General features: G+C 40.3%; 1 protein-coding gene across 2 annotated transcripts; it reads right to left on the bottom strand.

Moving 5' to 3' along the window:
- On the bottom strand, positions 1-24,682 carry Mtarc1 (mitochondrial amidoxime reducing component 1). 2 transcript variants are annotated; one of them, XM_046438482.2, is made up of 7 exons: positions 23,791-24,679; positions 18,915-19,088; positions 13,103-13,265; positions 12,034-12,174; positions 8,812-8,873; positions 8,640-8,711; positions 1-1,975 (listed from the first exon to the last, which is right to left on the bottom strand). In XM_046438482.2, the coding sequence occupies exons 1-7, from the start codon at positions 24,060-24,062 to the stop codon at positions 1,849-1,851; spliced, it is 1,011 nt and encodes a 336-aa protein (XP_046294438.1). In that variant the 5' UTR covers positions 24,063-24,679; the 3' UTR covers positions 1-1,848. The 2 variants fall into 2 exon arrangements, with proteins under 2 accessions (XP_046294438.1, XP_046294439.1); XM_046438483.2 differs by lacking the exon at positions 12,034-12,174 and having other exon boundaries at positions 23,791-24,682.

The raw sequence follows: 24,682 nt of genomic DNA, 5'->3' as shown, positions 1-24,682 counted from the left end.
TACAGGTTATGTGGAAAATTGTTTTAATTCTCTACTTCAAGCCAAAGTGTGCAGAAAACAAATTGCAACAATTTGCCCATCAGAAAATACACACTCGGAACTTCACCTAAGAGTTCAGCTAGACTGCAGTGATTACTGACCTTGTTTATAAAACCAAAGTGAAAAAATGCATAGCTTTTGGTAAAAAGCATGTTTACTCAACAACCCTTCCAAGATGGATGTTCACCTTGGATGCAGATTTTGAGCAAGTCCATTCTGTAGGAGACCCAGCCCTGGCCAAGTATCAGAATCATTGGCTTTGCTGGTTCATGTCAGTCAGCTTTCAAAGTCTGACTTTGAACCAGAAGTTAGCAAGATCTGACTGAATCCAGTCAAAGTAGCTTCCATTCATTTACAGTTTATGGAACATTTCTCACAATTTAGTTAACGCCCTAATACAATCAAAGGACTCAATGACAATGACAGATATTCTCCATCAGATCTTAGAATTATATAATTCCATCAGTAGAAAAATTGGATTTTAAACAGAACACATAAATATGTTTTCTTTTTCTCCATTTGAAGGTTTTCAGTGATTTATTTCAAAACACACAGTCATTTTTCTTTCTCTTCACTGACTTCAGAACTTTCTCACCCTGGATTTGAGGAGGAGAATCCAGTTAGGATTTGAGATCCAAGAGATCTCCAGAACCCTCCAGCATGCTTCTGAGTGCTTTCAGGAAGTCAAATTCCTACAGCCGAGAACTAAAGGGTACTTGGAATCTACCCTATTTCCTTTACAAAGAAATATTTCTAGATAGAAAACTAAATGAAATTCACTATCTTTCCAACATGGCCCGACTCTCACTGAACACCACTAGGTGATACCATCTTGTTTTAGGGTCATTTATTTTTTCAATTACATTAAGAAGGGCATCATTACTTCCCTGGTCAAGGTCAAACCACATCTTAGATAGCATGAAGCCAGATATCCTTCTTTCTGGTGACACTATTCACTTGTTTATGTTGGGAAAGATTTTGAATCATTAACGGGATGAATTTAATGTGTTGTTTAATGGCAAAACAATTTTTTTGTTCATCTTGCTTTTCACATGATTTAGACCACAGTTTGGTGGCTCTAGTGAATTAGTTTTCCACCCTGACATTTTTGCTATACTGCAGCCAAAGTCACTGCGCGTGTTGAAGGATTCATCAAATCATCATAGACACTGTCTTAGAAGCAGTAGTACCATATCCAAGAAGATCTATGGAAAATCAGTGTCCTGTGTGCTTACTGCAGTAGGGCTCTTTACATCCTTCAAAACCTAGCCTGAGAAGAAAAGGCTCCAGAAGGGCTCAAGAAGAAAAGTGAAGTTACATTTCAGGCCTTATTTGAGGAACTATTCAATTTCTACTGCATGCCCCGTATGTGGGGTGAACAAAACATTCCAGAACATTCTTCTGGCTCACCCACTCTTCCTCTTTCTCTTCTCTTTTCCTAAAGACTGAAGGTGAGATAATGGAGGTTAGCACTCTTGGTAGGTGAGTAGAGAAGAAGAAGCAGGAACTATTCAATAATCAAGGTTAAACAGGGAGTTTTCGGAATCCCATCATTTAAGTGACTTACTGAATCCTACTAAATTAACAAGACCATATTTATTTGCTTTGTGCACTGGGTCCTGTAAGCATTAAGACCTAAGGAAGTAAAAAAAAAAGGAATAAAAAAGAAAGAAAGAAAAACTTAGAAATCACAGATCAGAGAAAATGCTGCTGAGGTGTCATTTCTGAAGCACGATATAAGTCAAGAGTTGTCGTTTTTCAGGCCATTTCTTTTAAAGACATCAGATATTCCAAAACACGTGATTCCCATTACTCTCCCAGCAGGTACACAGGATCTCCCACTTTGACTGTCCCTGGATTGTCCAGAGCAAAATACTGTCCAAAGAGGGGTGATTTTCCATACAGCTTTTGTTCCGAAGGGTCACACTGGCGGTAACTGCAATAAAACAAGAATCATGATGAGTCACAGCCAAACAGAACCATGTGCCCAAGCAGCATGTACTTCTGGACTGAAGTATTCAACCCCACACAGACCTGCCACGTTGCATGGGGAAAAGAGCACCATTCTCATCAGGTCTAACAGAACAGCGCCTCCTGGTGTTGGGCAGTGGGCAGCCAGCCCAGTGCACAATTGCAGGAGCAGTCTCCCCACAGCTCTCCTCTGCATTAATGTTTCCTTTTTCAGCATTAAGAGATTAAATACTCCATATGCCTAAACATACGGTATCATCTTTCATTTCCCTAGGCTTGTTTCCTCCCGACTCTATGTCTATAACTTGAACCATGATCCTGACAGTTCCTTGAACTTGGAGCTCTGAAGCCATTCTTTCTCCTCCTTTCTATGACACTAGTTGTCGAATCCTGAGGTTCTTCCTACACAACATCCACAACATCTGATCTTGCTTCCAGCAAACTCAGATTACATTAGAAGAGCAAACTTTTTTTTTTGATGCCATGGATTGAACAAAGCAGGACTTAATCACTGAGCCACATCCCCAGCCATTTTTTAATTTTTATTTTGAGTTAGGGTCTCACTAAGTTGCTTAGGGCCTCACCAAGTTGCTGAGGCTGGCTTTGAACTTGCAAACCTCTTGCTTTAGATTCCCAAGCCATAGGGGGCAATAACTTCTTCACCAACCTCTCTTTTTCATCCCCCAGCTTTAATCTATAGTTAGCACTGCACTATATAACTGTCTTAATTTTATTCTGGTCTTATCACTCCTAGCCTCCAAAACTTTCAAGACTTCCCTGTGCCCAAAGAATAACATTCCAACTCTTTAGCCTGGAATGCAGGACCCTCTACCTGGCACCAGGGAGTTTTTTCAAACCCAGTGCCTATTGCTCCTTATCTGCACTTAGTAGCAATCTGCTAGCAGATTCCTCAGTGCACTTTGACTTTGCTTTGTGTTTTACAACTCAGTGTCCCTTGGTGATTCCTATGGGATTTCCCTCCTTCACTTCTCCACGCATTAGAATAGTACCTTTTCCTCCAGGCCCAACTTAAATGCCACATCTCATAGTCAGGAATCCCACAAAACCCCAAGACAAGAATAATTTCACCCTCCTGATTTCTCCGCCCCTTGAGCCCTCTTGAGTCCAAGGCTCAAATGTCAGGGCACCAGTCTGTCTCTTCTGCAGAGTCTCTGGGGAGCAAGAATTATGTCCCACTCCCTGATCCTGCTCATACCCAATGCTGGGCTTCGTATGTCACCCGCAATTATTTGTTGAAATGATAAGTGTATTGGTGATCATCTCTATTAAAGACACTATAAACATCTTTGTCAGGCAAAAAACTCAAGCAGCCCAGGCAGAATGCACATGAACAGATGTGTGGAAAAAATACATCCAGGCTTTCCCACATCCCTCTACCAGGAGAAAGATTTCCTTCACTTTCTTATTTACATCATTTTTTTATATTTAAAACATTATTATTGCAACCATAAACTTTATTCTGCCTTGCTTTAAAAAAGAATCTACTGCAACAATTTGGGGTATTTTTTTTTCTTTCTTTCTTTCTCCCCACCCCCACCCCCAAGCAGAAATGGCTAGTGAGAACCCAGAGTTAAAACTAGAAGCTCCTCTGGAGCTCCTCAGCTCCTCCCCCAGGCTGTAAACAACATGCCAGTGGGCACCATGTCTGTTTTGGAGTCCTGGCCCAGTGCCTGGTACATTGTAATCACTCAGAAAATTGTTGGCTGTACAAATGAATGAATGAATAAATAAATAAATGAATTATTACAGAGAGTTGCTGGTCCAAGACTGTCTTGCCTTGCCAAGAGTATTCCCTCACCCCCATAACCTGCCATGGCCTAAGACCTGGAAACTCTAGGCATCTCTCCTGGCCTGCCTCTCTTTGGTCAGCAGACAACCCCAGGGACATTTTGGGATCTGTGCCTGTCTGAGAGTGGCATCTTTAGGATCAGGGCTGAGCAGTCACTTTTATGGCTTGGAAATTCTCATTTCCAATCTCTGTAGTCTGTGATCCTGGGCTCTGATTATCAGCCTTCTGTGAGCCACACATTCTTTACAAGTATGTGTGAAACACTCCACACATATTATCTCTTTGCTTTTTCTTTGCCTATGTAGAAATTTGAGTCCCTGTTTTATAAATGTGTCTCAGAGAAGTAACTGACTTGCCCAAGACCCCAGATCTAAGTGTCAGGCTGGGGCCACAGCTCAGGTCTGACTGACACCACAGTGAGGACTCTTGCCACCCAGATAAAAATCCCTGGTCACCATATTCCTCCTGAGTACCCCCACAAGCCTGAGAAGAACTAAGAGGTCTAAAAAGTTGCTCATCTACCAAAGGTTTAGCCACTCGTGCGTTTCACCTGCCCCTCCCCATCAACCACACAGGCGCACACTCACTCTCTCTCCAGGAAACTGAGGAGTGGAAATCCAAAAATAGCCACTGATGCTCCCAGCCCAGTCCCCTTAAACTGTGAAGCGTGGGATGAAGAGCAGGGGTGTAAAAGTGAAGCTCTGTTCATCTAGTTGACAGGTGGCAGTCCATTCTTCTATGTGGGAATAGAAACAGGAAAAGCTACAGGAATGGAAAGCTGGTTCTTGGCTGGTGCAGCCTGTCAGGACTTCCCCACACCTCAGTGGCAGGCATGGCTGCTGGGCTGCTGCGTTGCTGACTCTCATCTCCTCCTGTACCATTATCAGCAGCTGCTGCTGAGGCTGCCCCTGGATGTGGGGAGACTAACTGAGGTCACTAGCGACCCCTTGTGTGGATGATGAGGTACTGCAGTAGAAGCATTGTTCAACAGACTTGAAAAAGGTCCTGTCTCATACATGGATCTTCTATGACTTTTATTTAAAAATAAATAAAGAAACACACACACATATGCTTTATCTTTCAATAAATGTAAAACATAAAATTACACTAATAAGCAGAAAGCCTAAGACATGTTATTTAAACAGATGTCTTCAAGGCTAGATATATAGCTTAGTGATGGAGCTCTTGCCTAGCATGTATGAGGTGCTGGGTTCCAGCTCCAGCACTGAAAAAAAAAGTCTTCATATTCACAGGAGTAGTGTGAATGTAAACACCTTGTTACCTGTAAAGTGCTGTGCACCAGTGACAGCTGCTCATTGTTCACACGCCTGGTTTCCTAATTACTAGTCAATGACCAGACTACAACCACAGGTAGGTGTCTAGTCATTGATTAGTACCTTTCCTGGAGATCAGGAGGCCACAAGTCACTCTGGGCACAGGCCACTTCTGAGGACTCATGACCTAACTATGGCCAGTTCCGTGAAGCAGTGTTATAAAGGCCCTTGGAGAGGTGCTGCATCAACACTGCCACCCAGAGGCTGGCGGTGGAACAGGATTAGGTTAAGTTTTATTTAAAGCAGCCTCCAAGATGGAGAGAAATGTCTTCTGTGTTTTTTTTTTTTTTCTCTCAGCAGGTGTCAATTTTACAAATTAAGACTATCAGTGATCCTAGTGTGCATAGTCATTTTGCATGGTATTTTATTATCTATTTTAAAATTATATTCATTGCATTATTTCAGTTACCAGAATAAATATAAGTCCAGTTGTTGCAAATAAACCAACTGAACCCTCAAGAACCTAATAAATTTGTCAATATCAAAAATTAGTAGATGACAGGGGGACCTGGAAGTATCACCTTCTGCCTTTAGCTCAGCACAGCACAGCCCAACACAAATGGCTAGTGGCACATGTCACTACTGTCAGCAGATTCATGCATGCAGCAAAACTTTTTTGAGCACTTTTGCAGTAAATGTGCTATATTTTTTTCCACTAGGAGCAAGATGTTGTAGAAGCAACAATGACAGGCTCTACCTACTCCCTAAGTCCTGGGGATCAGTGTGTATATCACTCTCCCTTAAGAAAGAAAAGCATAAAATCCATTCTCATATTTTCCTGTGAGCAGACAAGCTTCCCTGTGCCTCTAACCTATGTTCATTCAGCAATGCAAAGTATATTTCATTCTCTTGCCCTGCTTTGTCCGGCTGGGCTGACTGTGGGGATGAACATCAGTAGGTCAGGCTAGGCAGGAGACAGCTCTCTCTGCTGAGCATTGGTAATCTAGCAGCACGCAGCACACATCCCTGTGCAGCAGCAACATGCAGAGACCAAGGCCAACAGCAGTGTGGCCGAGAGGCTGCTGCAGACACCACTGTGTGTGCTTCCCTTCCCAAGATTTATGCGATGTGCCAGGGCCTTTTTCTTCCCAATTTATGACCACCTGTCCTGAGAAGAACATAAATTACTACAGCCATGGCAATTTAAATCTCAGTAAGAGATAGGAGAAGACACCTAGGCTGGCTGCACTGTCTCCTGGGGTATTAGAAGCAATTAGGGCCGGATTGCTGGGCTGTATATAGAGCCTGCAAAAGATCAGGGGGTGTATGGGCTCCTCGTGACCCCCGTCTTTCTGCTTTCACTCTGTGTTTAGGGTCAATTATTCTCCTTCTATAAACATAGCCTCCCTATAGAGGGAGGGGCACTAAAGATTCAGAGATGCAGCCCAAATACATGGAGTGCTTTGAGAAGGCCATTTCTGCAAACACATAAACTCTCTAAATCCAAAGGGAAAGGATGTCTGATGCCAAGCAACATGTTAGGGAGGGAGAGAGAACAAGATGTATAAAACAGGCTGACAACCAATTCCCCAAGTCACTTGGCTTATTCACACACAGACTCATCCAGTTCCACCCCATCTCCCTTATTTTATAAAGAATGGCCAGGGCCTGGCTGAAGGGGACGTGCTGATGACAACCATAGCCTGCTCTCCTCGCTCCCCTGCCAGGGCTATTTCCATTGCCCTACCCTGTCTTTTTTCTCTCTGGAGCTCCTTTGTGGCCACAGGGAATAGGAAGACTCAATTCTGGTCTGTTCTGACACTGAGTGAGCGCATTTCTAAGAATAGCTATAGTCCATCATCATGGCTTTCCAAAATTCTGCTCCTCCTCCCACAAATATTTTATAATTGACTCCCCTTATCCTCTGGAGATACATTCCAAGACCCCCAGTGGATTTCTGTAAATGTGCATAGTACTGAATCCCACATGCACTGTTTTTTCTCATACATACATATCTAAGATAAAGTTAATTTACAAATTAGGCACAATAAAAAAGTAACAACAATAATAGAACAATTAAAACAATATACCATAATAAGAGTTACTTAAACTTATGAATTCCTTATTTCTAGAATTTTCCATTTAATATTTTCATGCCACAGTTGACCACAGGTAACTAAAACCATAGAAACAAAACTGCAGATAAGTGTGGACTACTGTATCAGAAGAATTCTCAAACAGGCAAACAAGTTGATATTTACAATGAACACTATTTACTAACTGTGTGGATTTTACATTTAACATTTTATTATATTTCCTCTCTCACATGTTTATCCATCAGTCCACTGGGTTTTGTTTTGTTTTGTTTTTTGCATTTCCAAATATGTTGAAAATATCAATACACTTAGCTTCTAAATAATTCAGCTTGCACAACTTAGAAATTTATTTGCTGTTTTGTTTTGTTGGCAAAATGTACATATTGTGAAATGTATCAATCTTAAATGTTCCATAATATTAACTTTTTATGTAAAAGTAATTAATGTTGCTTAAGTGTTGAAAAATATATAACCTCTCTCAACATGATGGTATTTACCTTAGGGTGTCTATATGCTCCTTTTTGAATGTTCCTGAAAACTCAGGCCCATGCACCCCCTGATCTTTTGCAGGCTCTATATGCATAATTCTAATACTAAAAGAATACCCCCACTGCCATGTTGGTTTTACACCCTGTCCACCTTGTATCTACTCACGTACATTGATATATTTTTGAAAATCAAATAAGCAAAACAAAGAAGTAAATGCTACATATGCAATTTTATAATCAGTTTTGCAAAATTAAGTTATCTTGGTCTTTGTATAAAATTTAAAACTATTCTCTGTAATTGTGTCTTTCATGTAAAAATTTTTTTCTTATGAAATACTAAAATAAACATTAAAGTAGAAAGGATAATGCAATGAACCCCCACATAATTCACCCGAATTTTATTTACCAACATTTTGATATTTTTTTTCATATCTTCATATATCTTTTTTTTTTTTGCTAAAATAAAGTAGAGCAGATCCCAGACATCACTCTACTTCACTTCTATACTACTTCATATACACTTCCACAGACTTTTCTAAATTATATTAACATTTGGGTTGGAGGTGTTGCTCAGTGGTAGAGCACTTGCCTAGCATGCACAAGGCCCTGGGTTCCAACCCCAGCACCACAAACAAATAAACAAATATATTAATATTTCTTTCATAAGCACAATGCCTTTATGACACCTAACAAACTGATGTTGTCTAATAATTGGTCCATAATAAGGATTGCCAAAATGTTCATTTGAATCATGAATTTCTAAACAAAAAAAATAAGATGATTCCTACCAGCACACATCCTGTAACCAAAGCACCAGCTTCCCATGTGCCAAGCCATCAGGACCATGTAGCTTCAAGGTGTGGTGTTCTCACTGATTCCTCTTGTAAATATTTAGCAATAAATATCACTTCCGCCCCAGGCACCCAAACCCACGGATGAAACCCCATCTGCCTAGTTCTACCTCTTGAGCGTTTCCAGAGGCTCCTTCCTGCTCATGATGCCAGTGTCCGGGTCCACTGTGGTTAGCATGCACCTGGACACAGACACACACAGAATCATACAGAGATAAAGCAAAACAGACCTTCACCTAAAGCAATCCCTCCCTATCGCCACAGGACAGGAAAGAGCCTTACCTGGAACAAGCCATCACCCTTTTCAGCTCCACATCCCCAATAAGAAGTTCATTCCAAGAATCCTAGGAGAAAAAGCACAATTTCTATAAATCCTCACCCAGACAGACTGCGTGGAGACTTCCCGGTGTTGACCCCAAATAACAACACTTACATAAAAAATGGCTGACTTATCTCAGTCCTGAGATAAGATAACTGCTACCCACGCAGTTTTATGTTCCTTCTCCCTCTGCCTTTGATGTCAGTTCATTCACCTGAGAAGAATGTTTCTCTCAACTCACTTGTAAAACTGACATAGAAACTCACCTCCTTCAGATCTCTTTGATCAATCTCACTTGACTCTTGGGGGTTGGGGAATGGAGATCTGTTGAGAGGGAACTACCGATTACTCTGAGTTGTACCAAATCCTTCATGCATGCTTAAGGCTATGTGAATTAAGCCCCTTAAGTCACAGCATATATGTACCCTGTATTTCTCCTGAGTAGATAGGAAGATATCAAAGGCAGGACCTTATTTCTCATTGATCTACACTGGCACATTTACATAGTGCTCCAGCTACTCCTTCCAGCTGAGACAGCTTCTCAGACACTGGCCTGTGAGTTGGGCAAGTGAAGTCCAGTTTTCAAGACAAATCAAGTCAATGGACTGAGATCTTCAAATCTATCAAGGAGACAGGGCATACACAGATGAAAAGTTAAAGATCAATAAGTACTCTTTTTAGAATTTCCAGAAACTCAAGAAAAAGCCTGATAAGGCAGTATGCTGTGTGTTGATTTCACTGTGCAGGCAACAATCGTTCTGGGGGTTTAGAGGAATACGCTCCAGGCTGATCTGGCGAGGGAAAAGTTTTATGAACTAGGTGAAATGGGATCTGAGTTTTATTTTATTTTTTTGAACCCAACCCATCAGATCTACCCCTAGAGTTGGCTGGGGAGGCTGATGGTGGCTCTGGAGAAAATAGGGAATGCACAGGGAAAGGATGTGATTACAAGGGATCCTCCTCTCCTCTCAATTCACCTCAGAGAGACAGTTACTCCATTCAGTTACATCCACTCTTGACATTGTCATACTGGAAATTCACTTTTCTCAGCTGACTCAGTAGAAGTTAGCGCTAGTTCCTCAGAGCCAGGATATTTCTGCTTTGAGTAGCACTTCTTTTTATTTGTCCACTTTGCCTTTTGGAAAGTACCTCCAAACTCTAGAGCACTCAAGGCTCTGGCCAAACATCTTATAATATAGATGTGGCCTCCTGGCAGGTAGGGTCAGTGACTCTGCAGACATGGGCACAGCAGGTAGGCACGGCACCACAGGCCTGGCTAGTGCATCCTGATGGGCACTGGTGTCTCCTGGGAGAGGGACTCAGAGAATCCCCCATAAAAGAGAGTTAGCCTTTGCCCTGAAGAACTGGATCTCCCTAGATCAGTCATATGTACATCCCTAGTCTTTTGTGCCTAAAGTAGGAAAGGTCTAAATTTTCTGGCTTAAAGGCAGGATTTGAAATGTATATGCCATTTATTTTACAGATTGTCTGATATTTCCTCATGATTAAATTTAGACCAGGCGTTTTTGTTTGTTTGTTACTATTTTATTTTGTTTGTTTTTTCAATGAACCCAGGGCTTCGTACGTGCTAGGAAGGTGCTTGATCTGAGTTCTCGAGGGAGGAAAGGTGAGGGGACTCCAGCCAGCGAGAGCAGTAGCAGAAAGAAGGACACTGAGGAGCCCAAGGGCATGGGATTATAGTCCTGACCTTCTACCTTTGGAGAGAAGTGTTGGCCTCCTGAGGGAACAAAGATATAAAACACACTCCCTGGAATTTTACTTCTGATAGTGTGTATTACTCATGATATGTGTATTGTAGGCTTTTGTTTTTCTTTGCTTTAAATCATAAAATGGGTATGCTTTGAACAGACTAGAAAATGGCAGAGGCTACCAGCAGCCTCAGCCTGTGATTATTTATCCACTAGGGGGCACTGTGGCCATAAAAACGCTTTTTTTTTTTTTTTTTTTTTTTTAAAGGAGAGAAATGAGGAGTGCTTTTAGAGATAATTATAAATTAGAGAAATATTTCCAGGGCACCCTCTACATGAAATAAAAAACATCAGGGATTGAGACACAGAAAAATAAGGTAAAAATTCCACTGTAAGCAAATTATCTACTTACCCAATGTGAGGAAAAGAAGAAAACTAGTCTGTTGAACTCACACTATAGCCCATGAAAGTAAAACAGGTCACACTACTGGAGGTGATCAGTTCAAACAGGAAAAGTCCCAGTATGGGAGAGGTGGAGACACAGCAGAGCATGGCCTGGGCCTGACCACTGGTGAGATTTTCACAGGGGAGGTAGCTTCACTGGAGTTTTAAAGGGGACTGGGACAAGAGTCTAGGTGACCAGAAGTCAGGAGAATACATACTAGGTTCTAGATCCAGTGTGCATTTTTTGGAGTTTTTTATTGGAAATAAAGTCAGGAAAGAAAATTGTGGTGAAATTATCAAAGAACAATGGGAAGTTTGGACCTTTTGAGAAATGGGGAGCCACTGAAGGCTCTTGAGCAATGAAGGCTTTTGTGATGTTTTGTCACAAACTTTAGAGGGGAAGAGCTCATACTGGTGCTATGGGAGGCCTGGCTGTGGCAACAGGGGCTGGGGAGCAACAGTGTAGAGGGAGCCTTCAAGGGCAACGCTTAAGCTCCAAATCTGAGTCAAAGAAAGAATGTGGCACCCTTGACAGAAATTGCAAGGTCAAGAAGAAGAGTATGAGTGGGTGCTGGGAATCTGGGAACACATAAGCACCTGCTAAGTCAATAGAGCCCAACACTGCCGAGGAGCTGAGGGTTGGTCCTGCAGGGTGATAGTAATCTTCATATCTAATGAAGACACCTACAGGCCAACAAGAGGTGGCACTGGAAGGGTTTTAGGGCAACAATCCCTCCAGCTCCTCATCTAGCATCCATATTATAAATACCCATCACCCCCAAGGGAGTGATAATTCTCAAAGGCCTCAGACCTTGAATTCCCTCCTTGCAAACAGTGCATCTGTCTCACCCACACTCATAGCTTCCATAAGAGTCTGCTCTTATTAGGTGCTCCATAAATCTAAATGCTGAATTATTGTATAGTCAACAAATAATGCACCTTTTGGAATAATCTAATACAATGCCAAAGACTCTCATATCTTGAAAAAAAAAAAGAGTTAAATCCAAGGAAAGAGTCAAGGCAAAGCACTACCTCTGCATAAACACCACATCCTGAAATTACAATATTGGGCCTGAAGTTAGATGCTTTAACTTTCTTCTCCAGCCTGGAGTTGAGATCCTCCAGGGATGCCTCAGAGAGGACCAAGAAAGGGCTGGCATCTGAGTAGGCAACCTGAAAAGGAGACAGGCATCCTTATAATGTGTGTCACAGAAGCATCTCAGAAGTTATACTGTCTAGTGCCTGGAAACCCCTTTCTCTACATATGTACACACACACTATCACACTAATGCACAATCTTTCCAAGTGTTTTTCTAGTTCTTTTCATAGAAAGTCACAGCAAAGCAAAACCTCAACTAGCTTTGCAGAATTGCATGGTGGCCTGAAGAAAGCATGGAATCCTAGAACTGCCACTAAGCATATGCCATTAGGGACATCACTTCACCTTCTAAGCCTTCAATATTTCCAGTGTTTATTAAGGTAGGCCATAGGTTTGATGGCCTCGTTACGTTTGACAAAATGTTCACTGATTGCATAGATACCTGTGTTTCATGCAACCTGAAAATATATATATATATATATATATATATATATATATATATATATATATATATTTTTTTTTTTTTTAATGTTGAGAATAGTATGTGATGCTACCAACCCTACTTTCATAATGAATCCCTACAGCCTTATTCCCTTGAGAGATTAATCTGTCTGATCATTTGAAGTCTGCAGATCCCCATACCCACAGCAACTTGCCTGACTGTAACATATGGTTGCAAACAAACTTTAAAATTTTGGACTCTGAGAAGTTACAGAATGAATGAAAAAGATACTGATGGAGAATGTTTTGAACCACTACTAGCATCAGATGCTTACACAAATAGGAAAGTAGATGCTCATGGGCAAAAATGCAAGAGTCCTCCAAAACAAGAAACAGAATACTGTTCTCTCAGGAAGGGCTACCTTTCTGCCTTTTGCTTGGGATCTGAGCGGCCTAGAGTCTGCCTGGTAAAATGACAGTGCTTAGTCCATCAAAGATGCCACTGGTGTCTCAAGGGCTGAGCAGCTGCTCTCTACCCACAGAGCAAGCTTCGCCTTTCACCTGGTCTGTGGGTCGGAATGGGTCCTCGATTTGGTGAGAATTTCTTGGTTGCATGCGGGGCTCGAAGTGCACCAGGCGGTAGGACTGTGTCTTCAGGAAGCTGGTTATCCATTGAGCTGCGGCATCCCCACAGTCCCTACCCTGGATCTCCAGGCCATGCACTCTGCACAGGGGACAGGGCAAAGAGCAGGCATAGATTTGAAGATTTGAGCACCCTGACACACTATGTCCAAGATATATCAGAAGAGCTGCAATATCCCAGCTGCTGTATTGCTATGGTTCTTTCATTGTCAGAGAACCTCCTTTTAGCCCAGCCGTGCCTCGCCATTGTGTAAGCCTAAATGAAAAAGAAAGCACATTGTAAACCTTGCTTTTCCTGATTGTAAAACTGACTGATGCATACTTGTATTTCCCTACCTGGATGCAATGCAAGGAAGATGAAATGCAGTAGTATTTAAAATGTACCCAGCTGGACGTAGCGTATACACTGTATTCCCAGTGACTCAGGAAGCTGAGGCAAGGGGATTGCAAATTTTAGCTAGCTTATGCAATTTAGCAAGACCCTGTCTCAATAAATAAATGAATAAATAAACAGGTCTGGGCATGTGACTCAGTGGTAGAGCATCCCTGGGTTTAATCCCCAGTACTACCAAAAAAAAAAAAAGTATACTGAGTCCCCAGAAGAAAACTAGGGTATCAGTCTAAAGTAAATTTATAATTGCTGTAAAATCTGGTTCACCCAGCTGAAGAGCAACCAAAAATATTTATTAACATTCATGAGTAATAGCAATACTTGGCCAGTACATGATACTAAAACTAAATGTAGTAACATATATGAAAATGGTCTATACAATTAAAAAATTATTGATAACATTAAAAATCAACTTGGATTTGTTGCCAGCAATAACTTTGAAGGTTTGAAGTAATTCCTTCCTTATACATATCTATGTGCAGGACTGTGAGGAGGTATGAATTTCTCAGGTGCCAGAGGAAATAAATGCTATAGTATAGGCCAGGTTTCCCAAAGTGAGGCACCACTAATAACCATTGTAGGAGTTCAAGATAACCGTAGGTGCCACATGGGAAGATCCTTAAATTAATGGTGAACTGCACAGAAAGAAAGCAATTCTCTTCAGCTTAGTGATGTCTATAACTTTTAGTAACACTTGATAATCATCTCATTTAATGAAGAAAGAACAAACTGCAGGTCCAGAGACTTCTATTAGCAATGGTTTCTAGTTAGAATTTAATAATATTTGCTTGTTCCATATTAGCTGTAGTAACTCAATCTTTGCTTCCAGCCAGGTGCAGTGGCACATGCCTGTAATCCCAGTGGCTTGGGAGGCCAAGGCAGCAGGATTTCAAGTTCAAATACAGCCTCAGCAACTTAGTGAGACCCTAAGCAACTTAGCAAGACCCTGTCCTTAAATAAAATATAAAAAGAGCTGGGGATATAGCTCAGTGGGTAAGCACCCCTGAGTTCAATCCCTCATACCAAAAAAAAAAAAAAAATTGCTTCTATATCCAAAAAATTATACAGGTAGCTATTTGCTTCCTTTTGAAATAAATGTGTCTAAGGTTTTTTAGGTTTTCTTTTGTTTCTGGGGAACTGGAGATTGAATCCAAGGGTACTCTACCACTGAATCACATCTCCAGTCTCTTTTATTTTTATTTTTTTATTTTGAGATAGGGTCTTGCTAAGTCTTGACCTTGAAATTGCAATCCTCCTGCCCAGATGAATAATTCTTTTAAAAAAAGATGAATCAATGTAAAGAGAACTATTAAGGAAATAAAGATATAGATATTTTGTTGTCTGGCCTAAATCATGATATATTCTGCAAATGCTTCAAGTTTGGGAAAGCATAGTCAGGTATATCTAATTAGGTATTCTCTTTCCACAAATGACTTGCTCCAGGACCTTGGTGACATTTACTTATCCTGAGACTCAATTTCTTCACCTATAAAATGGGGATTAAAAAAAAAACTTAGTTGTGAAGATTAAGGACAATTTAAAAGAAGTCCCAAAACAATTCTTAGGTTTGGAACATGTTCAGTAGATGGTAACATTTATTCTAGCACTACCTCTCAGTTTTTTTAAGTTATCTTATGAATTTATTTCATGAAGTAAATATTTAATCAAACAAAGCATCTATTCTCTAATAATAACATACAAATGAATTTCTATATTGTAAAACAAATTGAGTACAGTATCCTATGTTTTTATATAATTTTATATAATTGCTCTGTATATAAAGTGGGGAATGATTACTTACAGTGCCTTGGATCACTACAACGAACAGTGAGATTAGTTGCATTTAGAGTTTGCATGAATTTTTTAAAACTTTTTAGCAGAAGTGTGATATTCATATAGAGATAGGTACTGCCATTCCATGTAACTTGATGCCTTTTCACATACTTCTATTACACCTGTCCTTAGCTGACCTCCTGAGAGTCAGAGAGCTGAGTACACACTCAGGCCCTATGAAAAATAAGACTGTTTTATCAGCAAAGACCAAGAGTGTCTGCCTGACTCTTTTCTGGATCGAGATAAAGAATAAATATAATGAATAAAAGAAACATACCAAAACTCATATATCCAAACTGTCATTACCTTTTTAAAGTAATCACCTTCAGAAGGAGCATAATCATTCCAACCTAAAATTAATCATATCTACTTACTACTTCTTTTAAGTCTACTTCATTGTTTAAACTGAGCAATAATCCTACCTGGTTTGATGACCTTCTTATTCATAGGACTCATCTTTGAATGACTTTTCTGATTTTTTCCATAAATTGAATCCACAGTAAGAGGGTGAAGATTTTCACTACTGAGTGTGTGCATATGTATGTGGTTTAATGTCTAATATGTGAATTTTGGAAGCATCTTGAATAACAGCAGTTCTACCCAAATCTGTATATACAGACAGCCTTGAAGGTCACTTTCTTGTTGGATGCCTCTTCGTTGGTGTCTGTGCAAAAAAAATGTCAGCCTCCTTCCCCAAAGTCAAACCTTACCAGACCTCCCCACCACCGCCACTGAGGCTTCCTCTTGGTCCTGCCATTCAGAAGCCAAGCCTAGGGCTCTCCTCTGTTGCATTTATGGGATTTATGGGTGGGTAGAGGAGCAGGGAACAGAAGATGCAGTTATGGTTTGGTTGTGAGGCATCCTGTGTTTATACAGGAAAGTTCAGAGGTAAAGTGATGGGATTGTGAGGGTTGTAACCTAATAGGTCCATTCTAGTTTGAATGACTAAGTGGTAACTGTAGACACATGTGGCATAGCTAGTGGAGGTGGTCACTGGGAACATGCTCTGGATGGGCTCATCTTCCCTGTGGCCCCTTCCCCACTCCCTTTCTGCTTCCTGACCCCACCAACAAGAGATAAGCAGCTTTCCTCCACTGGACCCTTCCCTGTGATGTGCTGCTTGACCTTGGGTCCTGAGCAAGGGAGTCAACCATCTATGGGCTGAAACCATGAGCCCCAAGTGAACTTTTCCTCTTCTAAGTTGTTCTTGTGGGGTATTTTGGTCACAGCAGATGCAAAAGCTGATTAAAACAGCTGCTTAGACTCCTCAGGCAATTGTTATATTTTTACTGAGTTAGAGCATTTGCATCTATTTGGGGTCATTTTGTAAACACCTCACCTCATGACTCCACACTTATTTACATTGCAACTTCTATGTATAGGTCCTGAGTTCTGGTTCATAATCACTCAAAACTTGGGGAAAATTTGTTGTCTTCTTCCTGCTTATCACATTTCTCCTCAGTTGTAAGCAGCCACAATTGTGCTATTAGATCCAGCGTTCCCATTCACATGTTCTCTCAGAGAATCCAATCAATTAAAAAAAGAGAGAGAGAGAGAAAAGTTCCCAATGTTCCTAAAATCTCGAGCCACCGAGATTATAGGTGTGCATTACTGTGCCCAGCCTCTAATTGCACTCTAATAAATATGTTTAGAAACATTGTGACTTTTTTTAAAAAAGTTATTTGTTCTTTTTAGTTATACATGACATATCATACATACGTGGAGTAAAATTTCTCATTCTTGTGGTTGTACATGATGTGAAGTTACACTGGTCATATAAAACATAGGAAGACCCCAACTTCAAAGACAGCCTCAGCAACTTAGTGACACCCTCCATAACTTAGCAAGACACTGTTTCTAAATAAAATACAATAAAAAGGGTTGGGGATGTGGCTCAGTGGTTGAGCGCCCCTGGGTTCAATCCCCAATACCAAAAAAAGAAAACAGAATGCAATTAGATATGTTCATAAATTAATGATTAAACAAGTTAGTAAAGCCTTTCTGCAAACCAACTTAGCAACATGTATCAAAAATCTGTAGGATCCATACTCTTTTTCCAAACAAAACTACTGCTAGTAGTTTTTCCCTAAGTAAATAATAAAAGATATGAACCAAGTCTAATGTCAAGGTATTCCTCACATTCTTCTTTATACCTGAAAAAAAAGTGGTAAATCATTCAAATGTTTAAACATGGGGACATGTTAAAATGCATTAGTGAACACCCACAGAATAAAATAGTATGCCAACATGAAAAATGGCATTTTTTTGAAGATTTTTTAATGACATGAAAAAATACTCACTATGTCAACTTAAGTATATAAGCAGAATTCAAGACTGGCTTTATAATATTATGTAAATATGATTTTAAAAGTAGTTGCCAAGGGGACCATAAAGAAAATATGCTAAAATATTAATTATAGTTATCTCACATAGTTTTTGTTCTCTTCCTCTTTTTTTTGGCATTTTCCAATTTGTCAACAACAGATATGTATTTTATAATCAGAAAAGCCATACAGTAAAAACATATTGCTATGTTTAAGACTAAGATATTATAGGAGCTATATCAGTATTGCATTTTATGAACTTTGCAGAGTCCTTAAGACATTTTTCAGCTATGTTTTTTGGTGTAGTATTACATCTTCTGATAGACTAAGGTCTACATTTAACATTTGCATTACATTTGAATTTGAAATGCAGAAACTATAACAGGAGTATAATTGAAGTAAACATTAATTTTCCCATAATGGGATTAAAAAACTCTGGATATGATCTCTTAGAGACAAATCCAATTTTCACAGGATGATTGCTTCCCTCCAGCTCTTTGATGTTGAGAACAGAACATCTATATAGAGCATGCTCCTGGACTGAATGTCCACACAGACTACTGGGAAGTTAATGCCAGATCACTCTTCTGGTTGCAGCTGTTCCTTTCTATTTTAGAACTCCCTTTCATTAGAACTAAACATCATAGTACTAATATGATAGTGTATTATCGTGGTCATTTGCAACTTCTTTCTGAACTCAGTTTTACCATATATCCAGATTTTCCAAACCATGTAAGGAGAGTCTTAAGACAATACATAGCTATATCTCAACCTCACTTTTTCCAGGACCCTCTCTCCACCTGCCACCACCCCATTCCTGTCCATCTTTTATTCTTCTCTTGGAGACACATTAACATGTGTTTGTTCCCACTGTTTCCTACAGGGAACTTTCGCATCTCTCAACCCAACACAAGCTTCTGAAGCTGTCTCCATGCTTCTAATCTGTTAGATTTACATGGTGCTGAGGACTTAGCCCTGCATAAAGTACATCGGCAATCAATGGTTAATTATTAATAACATTTTTAATAATTAAAAATTATAAAAAATGTTATTTTAAACATTAAAATTATTTTAAAAATGTTTAAAAATTAAACGAGAGGATTCCCTCTCTTGTTTACTTTTTCCCAAAATAGCATGTATATTTATTTATTAAGGCAAAGGCTAAGACCTGCCCTGCCCTTACCTGCACTTGCGCACAGCATTTGTGGTGGGTATTTTGATGGGCAGCAGGAGATCCTTCATGCAGGCTGCACTCAGAGTCAGAGTCTCACTGTCACAGGTCAGGGAAATCAGGACCAAGCGAGGTTCCTGTCGAGCAGTAACCATGTTCCCATCTTCATTGATCACAAGCCAAAACCTGACATTTTCAAAACACAGGATATGTGTGGATCACCATGACAGGAAGCCAGTCTCTACAAGAGCTGCAATTATACACAGTCATTGTTGATTTCCTCCCTGTAAACCTGGGATGTGTGAATTTGCATGTGTCTATCTGTGTGTAACCAACTCAGCAGCAAGCAAGACTGAGCCTATCAGCTAATTTCGAAGGGATGAATAATTACTCAAGCACCCAGTATAGTGTGCAGAACATTTTGAGCTCCTTGATGGCACAAAAATCACAGATGCTAATTGTATTTTCATCTCAATTGTCATCTCAGTTGCTGATCACTTTCATTAAACATGCCCCAAGGAGATGATGGGAATCTATTTCTCTAGAAGATTGGAAGGAAACAAGAAAGTACTGTGCTGGCACCTAGTAGGAAATGGGCTCTCAGCAACAGAAAGACTGTTCCTAATATTGTTCACAGCGCATAGAGTTCAGCTGAGCACTTGCAATTTGCCTTGCCAATTCCACCCCCAATCTTTTTTTTTAAACTTAATTTCAATATTCAGTGCTGTGAATTCTGCAATTTGCTAAAAGGTTTATTGTCAATCTGGACAATATTTTTCCTGGCTCAGTACTCCTGGTTTTTAAATACTTCCTGGAAAAAGATAAATGGAGAAATACAGAGTACTACTTCCAAAAAAAGAACAACACATTTGTGTAGGTTCACTACTAAAGAAGCAAAACCTATTGGTATTTTGGTCATTTCAGCATGCACTGATCAAGTGATTACAATTACAGAAGTGAGCTTGTGCTTTGGGGGTCCTCAGACATGAGGAAAAATAGCAAATATTTTAGATCATTTAAAATATTTCTTGTATCACCTCCAGCAGGCTATCATGGTTGAACTATTTGACTACACCAGGAAATATGGTCAGCATAAGCCCTTTCCCTAACTGCTTTTTAATCAGCCCTTCATCCTACATAGTCTGAACCCTGCCCTGTCTCAAATCCTTGGGATAACACACGAGTATTCTCTCTAGGAATCCTTCCTGATAGTAACAACAGTTTAATCATTCTAAAGTACAAGTCTGATCTTTGTATCCTCTCATCAAAAATCCCTACTTACAGCATAAAATTCTAACTGTCAAGTAAAGCATGCAAGTCCTTATAATCCAACTGCTTTCCTGCTGTTCTTACCTCCCCATGCATTTACAGACACTGGCATTTTTAAAATATGCTTTTAATGGCAGTGAAACACATATGGCATAAATACCCATCATATTCCCATGTGCAGACCCAAAAGAATTGAAAACAAGGCGTCACACAGACACTTGCTCATGGATGTCCATCATAGCAGTATTCCAATGTCATAAGGTATTAATAACTCCAGTCTCCATCAATGGGAAAAAAAAATTTAATGTGATTCTAACCATTTTGACCATCCTAATCATTTTGAAGTGCATAATTTAGTGGCATTAAGTACATTCACAATGTTGTGTGACCATTACAGCTCTTTCCAAAACTTTTTCATCATCCCAAACAGAAATTCTGTACCCACTAATGCAATAGCTCTCCATGCTTGCCCTCCCTCATTTTCCAGTAACCCCTAATCCCCTTTCTGCTTCTATGACTCTTCTAGATATTTCATATAACTGGAATCATGCAACATTTGTGCTTTCATGTCATGCTTATCTGAATTAGCATTATGTTTTCAATATCTATCCATGTTATGGCGTGTAACAGAACACTCCTTGTCATGGCTTATTGATATTCTACTGGATGTATAAGCCACATTTCATTTTTCCATCCATCCACCAACAGACACTTGGGTTAATTCTACTTTTTAGCTATTGTGAATAATGCTACCATGGACATCCGACATTCAATGTTCTAGAGAATATTTGTCATGTTCTAGTCTCTATTTTCAGTTCCTTTGGGCAAATACCTCAGAGTATGCCAGTCTTACCCCAGCATGTCCTCTCAAGCCAAGATTTTTTTTTTTTTTAATTTCCTCCCTGTAAAGTATTCCTCTCCTAACTTACTTGCATGGAAAGTTCCTAATCATTTTCCAATTTTCAGCTTAAGACATTCCTTACTCTGTGAAGTCCCTGGGGTGCACCTCCAACAGCTCCTTCCTGTGTGTTCCCTTACATTTGTCACAACCCCCACTGAGTTAATTGTCACCTAGGACTGTAAGCTTTTGCTGGTTTTTCTTGATGGCACTTTCTAGGAGTATATGATAGCAAACAAAAAGAATTTACCATAGTGTCATTATAAATATATTAAATGCCAGCTTTTATTGTCTTCTATTATAATATGAGCTTAAATGTTTTCTGAATTGATACGGTAGTAAAATTACAATGCCCTTTGACTCTGGGGTCTACAAAAACAAATTAATTATTGCCTGTATTCTTGATGATTGCCATTCTGACTGGAGTAAGATGAAATCTTAAGAGTAGTTTTGATTTGCAAAACTACTAATTGCTAGAGATGTTAAACATTTTTTTCATATATTTGTTTTTTTTAATTAATTGATTGTATTTTTTAAATACATGTATTTCTTCTTCTGTGAAGTGTCTGTTCAGTTCCCTAGCCCATTTATTGATTGGGTTATTTGGTTTTTTGGTGTTAACTTTTTTGAGCTCTTTATATATCCTAGAGATTAATGCTTTATCTGAGGTGCATGTGGTAAAGATTTTTTCCCATTCTGTAGGCTCTCTCTTCATGATATTCATTGTCTCTTTTGCTGAGAAGAAGGTTTTTAGTTTAAATTCATTCCTTTTATTGATTCTTGATTTTACTTCTTGCACTTTAGGGGTCTTGTTAAGGAAGTCAGATCCTAGGCCGATGTGGTGAAGATTTGGGTCTGCTTTTTCTTCTAGTAAGTGCAGGGTCTCTGTTCTAGTGCCTAAGTTTTGATCCACTTTGAGTTGAGTTTAGTGCAGGGTGAAGGATAGAGGTTTAATTTCGTTACATGTGTCTTTCCATTTTTTCCAGCACCATTTGTTCAATAGGCTGTCTTTTCTCCAGTGAATGTATTTGTGTGGGTTTGTCTCTATGTCTTCTATTCTGTGTCATTGGTCTATGTGTCTGTTTCAGTGCCAATACCATGCCATTTTATATAGGCAACAATAAATGTTGGCAAGGATGTGGGGGGAAAAGGTACACTCATACATTGCTGGTTGGAGTGCAAATTGGTGCAACCACTATGAAAAGCATTATAGAGATTCCTCAGAAAACTCGGAATGGAACTACCATTTGACCCAGCTAGCCCACTCTTCAGTTTATACACAATGGACTTAAAATCAGCATACTACAGTAACACGGACATTTAAGTGTTTATAGCAGTTCAATTCACAATAGCTAAACTATGGAAACAACCTAGGTGTCCTTCAACGGATGAGTGGATTAAAAAAAATGTGGTACATATATTTGATGAAATATCAATAAGCTTTAAAGAAGAATGAAATTATGGGGTTTGCTGATAAATGGACAGAATTGGAAAATATCATGCTAAGCAAAATAAGCCAATCTCCAAAACACAAAGGCCAAATGTTTTCTCTGATATGTAGATGCTAACTCACAACGAGGTGGGGGGGTGTTAGGGAAGAATAGGGTTATTTTAGATTAGGTAGAGGAAAATGAAGGGAGGGGAGAGGATATGTTGATAGGGAAGGATAGTAGAATGAAACAGACATTATTACCTTATGTACATATATGACTGCATGACCTATGTGATTCTACAGCATGTACAATCAGAAAAATGAGAAACTATACCCCATTTATGTATGATAGGTCAAAGTGCATAAATACATTCTACTATCATGTATAACTAATTACAACAAATTAAATTTTTTTAAAAAATCTATTTCAAAAATATAAATAAATAAATTCTACCATTTTTCAGAATCCACTGTACAAACCATGGAACATTTAGGATTCTGGGCCTTCTTCCTGAAGCAAAGGTGCATAGGTTACAGCCCATGTGTCAGTCCTGTGTTACTTGCTGAAGTTTTGAGGCTGATCTGGGAAGAAGTTTGAAGTGCAGCCTTCCAATAAGGCCCAGAGTGGGCTTGAGGCCAGACCCAAAAGAGGACAAAGCTGTTGGCTCAGAAGTTTTGAAACCTTCTTTGAACTCCAGCTGTCATCATGCAGAGAGGGCATTAATAAAGCCACTGTTAACAAAGCCCCAGTGTGCTAATGAAAACAGGAAGGAGTCCTGCTTTGGCTGCTGTGTAACTACAAATCTTAGTTTCTTTATCTACAAAAAAAAAAAGTTTGAGAAAATCAGGAAAAATAAAATGCAGCAGCATTTTTTATGCTGCCAGAAGTTATTCAATTGCTGCCATAATTATGTGCTTGGCCTTGCAGGGATCTTGGAGGATTGGACTTTACAGCTACAAGTCCCCCACCCCAAATTTGAAGGTAATTACTAAAATTTAAGCTACCTGAACCAATCTTTTGAAGATGCTAGATGGAGATTTAAAAATTTGCTCATAAAGGAGCACAAAAAGCAGGAAATCCGGAAAACGCAGAGGCTCAAGGTCCCAAACCCTCAGGGTCTGCTGTTGTGAGTGAAACTATTCATTCATTCATTTTCCCTCTTTTTCCTTGTCTCACTCCTCTCCCAGTTTCTTTGTAAGGGAAGAAGGACCTATCAGCGGCCTCTGCGGACCTTCCCAGCTGCGCTCAGTGTCCCAACCAGCGTCAGTCGCGCCAGGGCTCTGCTTACCTGTCCCGCAGGTGACCGCATCGAAGCCCCATGGCTGTGCATTCCGCTTCGCTCACCGACATCCCTTTGCAGGACTTGATCGGGTAGATCCACAGCTGCGCCACGGTGCCCACCTGCTGCAGCGGCCGGCGCTTCCTGGGCCGCACTCGACTCCAGGCGACAGCCCCCAAGGCCACCATCGTGGCCAGACCTAGGGCAGAGACGCTGAGCCAAGGTCGAGGCTGCGCCGCGAGGCCGAGGCGGGCCAGCGCCGAGGAACCGGCGGTACCCATGGCCCGAGATGCCCGGGGCGGCGGGAAAGCCTGCGTGGATGGACACTAGGCAGAGGTGGGGCCGGAGCGCGGCGGAAACCCCAGGCCACTGGGAACGAGCGGTCCCAGGCCCGGAGCCCAAAGGGCGTGCAGCTCCTGAGCCCCTAACGGACCAATCAGAGCTCCGCATCCTTCTTCTGGGAGCTGGTGTGGGAGGTGGTAGCTCAGCTTCCAGTTTTTGCCCTGCCTTCCCCATTTCCCGCGGCCTATGGCTTCAAGGCAATACGCCCCTCTCCATGTTCCTGCCAGTGTCTAGTTAATTAACGTATTTGTGACGTAGTTTGCTTGAAACAAAAAAACTGCGTAATTTTGAAATCAGAAATCAGGCAGCGAAGCCTCAGAACTGGAAGGGCCTTCGCTGGGACCCTGCAAGCCTGGGGCTCTGGCTGAGAAGGTTGGTACTAGGACAGGCTTTTTCCACCCTGAGGACTGTGACCTCAGTCACTTGCCACTTACAAACAAGGTCATTATTTTAACCATTTTGGTGAAAGAAAATGAAGAAGAAATCCTTCCTTATGTGAAATATCTACACAAACTTAAATTGAGCAACAAGAAACCACTTATGGCAATTTTGAAATAAT

The sequence above is a fragment of the Marmota monax genome, unplaced genomic scaffold (assembly GCF_021218885.2).
Source record: "Marmota monax isolate L192 unplaced genomic scaffold, Marmota_monax_Labrador192_F-V1.1 WCK01_AAM20220418_F8-fsc00118, whole genome shotgun sequence".
Taxonomy (NCBI): domain Eukaryota; kingdom Metazoa; phylum Chordata; class Mammalia; order Rodentia; family Sciuridae; genus Marmota; species Marmota monax.
This window is presented reverse-complemented; position numbering and strand designations above follow the sequence as displayed.

Bases quoted from the DNA above. Each gene is read 5' to 3' on its own strand.
- Mtarc1 (XM_046438482.2), bottom strand. From the start codon at position 24,062: ATGGGTACCGCCGGTTCCTCGGCGCTGGCCCGCCTCGGCCTCGCGGCG. The intron at 19,089-23,790 runs GTAAGCAGAGCC...TGAAAATGTCAG, and splicing joins TGCGGTCACCTGCGGGACAG to GTTTTGGCTTGTGATCAATG. The intron at 12,175-13,102 runs GTGAAAGGCGAA...TCTCCTTTTCAG, and splicing joins CATTCCGACCCACAGACCAG to GTTGCCTACTCAGATGCCAG.